Genomic DNA, 5,453 nt, shown 5'->3' on the forward strand with positions numbered 1-5,453 from the left:
TAAAAAAAAAAAAAAAAAAAAAAAAGCGAGGCACAGATTGGCTACATGACTTGTCCAGCATTCCAACTGGGGCCATCTAGTTTTGGAGACCTCAGCTTGCCCACCGTGGTACACTGTCCATTGACATGTACTAGTGCCGTTTCAGCTGTAAATGCAGACTGAAGGAGTGCCAGAGAACTCTTGCCCTGCATTCTCATGGTCCTACATAAACCAAAGACTGAGAGAAGGAGGGCTGCTCACCAATTACTTTCTAGCCAGGGGCCAAGTGGGTTCTCCAAGCATCTGTTCATAGCCCATGTCTCTTCTTGTCTTCTCCTGTTTTTCAGACATGCAATGAATGTTCACATTCAGGCTTTTGAGCTTGCCATTTCATCCACCTGGAACACTCTTCATCAGATCTGCCCATTGATGGGTCCTTCTGATTATTTAGGTATGAGCCCAAAGGGAAAATTCTGGAAAGGGTTTTCCTGATGGCTCTTTCAACTGTGACTGTGTCTTTGCCACCCTCTCGCTTTCACTCAGGACTAACTCATTCTCCTGTTTTGTTTTGGTTTCAACTCACCTGACCTCACCAAGACATTCCATACTATGAAAAAATCATCTTATTTATCACCAATTTACTTGCTAATTTTTGTGTGTTTCCACTGGACTGTCAGCTTCTGGACAGCAGAGATCTCATCTGTTCTGTTCACTCCTGGATGTTTGGACCCTGGAACAGTATCTGGCACACCATGGGATTCTCAGTTAGTGTTAAATAAACCATTGATGAATGAATGAATGCGATGTCCTTTGTCAACCCATGCAAAGGCGGAACTAGCTGGGTCTTCCTGCCACCTTTTTACAGCCATTTAATTTTCAGGAAGAGACCAGCTCTTTGTTTTTGTCAGTCTTTTAGATACTAGAGGAGTTGCAAATAACTAGAGCAGATGGGTGAGAGGTTTCTAATCCTTTGTTTGAGCAGAGAAAGACCAACACATTCAGCTACTGTGATTGAAGACTGCTCTCCCTTCAGGGCTATGTGTAGGTAATGGCTAGACAGCTCTTGCCCTGAAGGGAAACTGAAATACAAAAATCTCAGCCTTCCCCCTTTTCCCTCTCCTTCCCTTCCTCTTTTTCCTTCTCCATCTCCAACTCACTTCCTTCTCTCGAGTTCCCCCATCTCTTTTTTTGTTCCTCTTCCTTCACTTGCTGTGTAGGAAAGCACGAAGAAAGTGGGAAACCATGTTCTTTGCATCTAATTGCAGCACTCACATTACTCTGATTACCACTATAACACAATCCCATTAAAACCTCTAGGCTCCCGACAAAGTAAAACCCCCAAACATAATAATCATATGTAGGAAGTGCTTCATTTGATCCAGTCTTAGTGCAGCCTTGACCCCTTATTCCTTCCACATAATAGAGCCTATTCCTTTCTTGATGTTAGCTCTTTTATTCAATGCTTTATTTATGACACATAGTAAAAATAATGAACCAGAATAGAAAGCTCCTAACCTTTGACCAGACTATGTATATCTATCATATGAGGGCATTTCACAATACTGCTAGTGACTCCTCTTTTTTTTTCTCAATAAAATACAGTTTTCCCATGATTAAAATATATGGTTGTTATATATTAACCTCTTCCAAGGAATTTTCACACTCATTATCTTTTGGCTTCACCCATAAGAAAAGGAGCAGAACAGCAAATGGTGTGTCACAGAAGTTGGAAAAGAGGCCTAGAAGCATAAAGCTATTTGAAGAAGTTCACCAGCAGGTAAAATATTATTCCAGGACACAGTCCAAGTCCTGCCATTTTCTAGGTGCCAATGTGCACTTGCCAGAAGGCACACTCCCAGCAGCCCCTGTTACAACTCATACCTGAACCAGTACATGTAGAAGAAAAAAGACATAGCTTAGGAAGTTAGGAAACTATACTATTCTTTCTTTTGAAAAAGATGAGATTCCTGACTCAAGCAAGATCCTGACCCTGAGCACCCCAAAGTAAGGCTTACTATTGCTGGGAGCCAAGCCACCCTGCCCTGTAGCTCTGCCAGAGGCTCACCTAAAGGTAGAGAAAAGAAAAGCACAGCAGGCAACCTGGATCTTCGTGTCTACCAGGAGTTTTCAACTCTGGGCAACATTTCATTTGGTGCTTCAGGTAATCCTAGTCACAAGAAGGTGAAACCCATACCTTAAGCTCTCAGATTTATTCACACTAAGATCAATCTCATTGCCCCTCATAATGCCCAGGATGCTGCTCCAGGCATAACCAGTCCCTAAAGTGCTTTGCCTTCACAGCAAAGAGAAAAAAAAAATGAGTAAAATTTCAGCTAAGCCTGCATCTCAGAAGCAAGCAGTCTATAAGAACCAGGGCCAGTCAGGAGCACCAGCATGGCATCTTAGCACACAGTCATTTGTTCAAGGAGTGCTCAGAAGTATTCCCTACACTTCAAGCACTTTGAGTGCATATCACTGCCAATGTGGGAATCAAATATTCCCTGTACTGTACCACCAACAAGATCAGACTTTCAAGTGATCCTTGTCTGTCTGGGAAGGTAAGTCTGTAAGGCTTGAAAAATGTACACAGCTATCCAGCTTTGAAGACACCAAGTTGTAAGTGGAGTAAGTAAGATATGGAGAAGGTAGGGAGAACCCACCAGACTTGAGAAAACTCTGGTTCATGATATACTTGGCATCCCTCATCCTAGATGGGCAAAGTTTAAGGGCACTCTAATTTGATGTACTTTAAGCCTGAGGTGGAGACTTGTGTGGCAAATTTCACTACTTTCCTCTGTTTCCTTCTCTATGTCCCTTAAACCCACTCTCATCCAGACTTACTGACCTTCTCTCAACATAGGAAAACTGGAGGCTGTTAGGAGTGTCTCAGCAAACTCAGGTAGTTTCAGAGTGAAAAATGGGCTTACTGGATTTCAACCTATAAGAGTAGGGAAATGGGAAAAGATCTTGGCATTTGCAAACTGGGAAAAAGTTTGAATGTGGGGCTGAAGATGGGCTGGAGAAATGTTATCAACAAGAAATCAGTTAGCCGGGCATGGTAGTGCATGCCTGTAATCCCAGCACCCGGGAGGCTGAGGCAGGAGGATCCCTGTGAGTTCGAGACCAGCCTGGGCTACATAGTGAGTTCCAGGTCAGTCTTAACTACACAGTGAGACCCTGTCTCAAAAAAAAAAAATCAGTTAAAAGGCTATCTTGAAAACAAGTATCGATATATCACCAAATCTCTTCATTTCATCTATTCTGAGGACCCTTATGGAATTTTTTTGATGGAACTGAAGACATTAACACTAGGAAGGAAATGCAAAAACTAGAATACAACTGAGCCACCAAGCAGGCTTCATCAGGGGCCAGACACCCACTAGAGAAACTTTACAAAAAACGGCATTCAAAATTTAGTCCTAACTTTGAGTGGTGGTGCATGCCTATCACCCAGCACCGTGGCAGCCTGAAGCAGGAGGATCGCAAGTTTAAGCCCATCCTAGGCAACTTAGTGACTTAACGGAACTGAAAAAAATAAAAAAAGACCCTGGGGATATGAGATATGGTTGGTGTGAAGGCTCTGGGTACCCCCCAGCACTAAAAAACAAAACAAAACAAAACAAAACAGTCATGACATTAGCAACAACATAATGGTTCCCCACAGCAAGCAGATGAGTAGCAATCTATAAGAACTGGAGATATCACAGAACAAAAGGAGAACTAAAAGGAACTCACCTGTTCTGGTCCCTGGAAGCAGATGCGACAGAGGGGAGTCCTCATACCACTGTCCAGGCTGCTGCCCAGTGAGTAGCAATCCTCAGCCTTCTCCTTGCAGAAGTCATCTGAAGAGGCACTGCTGAGCAGTGAGGCAGGTGGTCCTGTGGCTGGGCCACCCCAGTCATCTTCCACAGAAGGTGGCAAAGGTGGTGGAGGAGGCAGAGGAGGGGTCTCCCTGCTCACCACTTCTTGAGGGCCTCTCCAGCCTGCCCACCCCCCGGCACCCAGAGCCGGAAGGGTATTATTGTTGGCCGCCAAAATGGGGGGCTGGGGGTCACCGTGCATGGGCTGGGGCGCTGGAGGGGGGCGCCGCAGAAGGAAAACCTTCAGGTCATTGAAGAGCATGCGGCAGCGGCACTTGAGGAGACCCTGGTGGCGCAACATTTGGGGGGCTGGGGTGCACAGTCCACAACAGTACCAGCTACAGCAGCAGGAGCTCCACAACCACCAGCACAGCAGCCCACCCAGGGGCATCAGCATGTGCCCAGAGGGAGCAGAGGACCCAAGAGGGGCAGCTGGACTCTTAGCAGAGATGGGTGCGATGGGGCTTGGGGTCCGAACTGTTTCTTCGCTATGGGAGCAATCTCCTTTTTCAGGGGCTCTTCTTGCAACCTCTCCAAGCAGTAAATAAATTGCTCCAAGAACTGAGAATTGAGAATCACTGATTCTGAACTCTACCTGGAAAAGGCAAAACAAGTTTTTCTTGCTCTTGCAGCCCCACCCCAACCTCAGACTTTGCTCAAAGTGCCTCCTTTCTGCCTTTGGCCCCAGGACACTAGTAGGAGCCCGGCAATAGAAGAGGCCTTGAGGCTGAACTGTTAGAGCCTTCAGATCAAAGTCTAATTCTTTAAAGTTCCCCGCGAAAGGGTTGCTGGGTTCTTCTCAAATCCCTAGGTGGTGGTAAATCTCTTCCTTTTATATGAAAGGGTGAGAGGAAGATTCTAAATCAAAATCGGAGTGGATTGAGATGAGTTTAGAGAAAACTAGCTTGATGAAGAACTGAGGAGTGCATATATGAGAGAGAGAAAAAAGATAGTTTTTCTCAGGTAGTAGGAGACTGGTAGGGTCCAGTAGGGGGCAAAATGGGGAGGAGAGAGGGTTTGGAGAAGTTTTAATTCTCCAGGGCAGAAAACTGGGGCAATTAACCCCTAGAAGCACCACAGTTGCTTTTAAGAGAACAGTTGGGTGGAGGAGAGGAGACTGCAGGTGAAATTGAGGAAGGGGGTTGTGCTTTGCCCGTGAGGCCAAAGGGCTACGCAGAAGTGGGTGAAGCGAGTCTGGCAAATAGAGGTGGGAGAAGAGTGGGGTGGGGAGACAGAAAGGAAGAGAGAAAAAGATCGTGTATCCCTAGCAGAGCCACGTCCTTCCTGAGCATTAAGATCTTGGCTAGAGGAAGGGTGTGTGTGTGGAGAGGACAGGTGGTGGGGCAGAAAAAAAGGGTAGAGAAGAGAGGCGTGTGGGAGGAGACGGGAAAGGAATAGTTACATTATCGCAAGCCCTAGCCCACTCCTGCTGCAGTCTGTAAATCCGTGGCCCCCTCCCTGTGGTTCCATCAAAGCTCCCTTCTGGCGAGGTGCAAGAGCGAGGAAAAGGGCAGGTCCGGGCCGGCGAGTAGCCTCGCCTTCTCCTCTGCTTCCTTCTCTGGGTCGCTGTCGCCCTCCCGATCCTGCTCCGGGGCTGCCCGCGCCCGCCGAGGC

General features: G+C 46.6%; 1 protein-coding gene across 1 annotated transcript in view; it reads right to left on the bottom strand.

Moving 5' to 3' along the window:
• Marchf4 (membrane associated ring-CH-type finger 4) overlaps positions 1 to 5,447 on the bottom strand; it is a 103,486-nt gene extending 98,039 nt beyond the window's left edge. The window contains exon 1 of the mRNA XM_010611953.2: positions 3,715 to 5,447. Within this exon, the coding sequence (XP_010610255.1) occupies positions 3,715 to 4,236 (522 nt within the window). The 5' untranslated portion in view covers positions 4,237 to 5,447. The remainder of the gene's footprint in view (positions 1 to 3,714) is intronic.
• Positions 5,448 to 5,453: the final 6 nt, after the last annotated feature.

This window comes from Fukomys damarensis, unplaced genomic scaffold (genome assembly GCF_012274545.1).
Source record: "Fukomys damarensis isolate Sample0158 unplaced genomic scaffold, DMR_v1.0_HiC HiC_scaffold_16, whole genome shotgun sequence".
Taxonomy (NCBI): domain Eukaryota; kingdom Metazoa; phylum Chordata; class Mammalia; order Rodentia; family Bathyergidae; genus Fukomys; species Fukomys damarensis.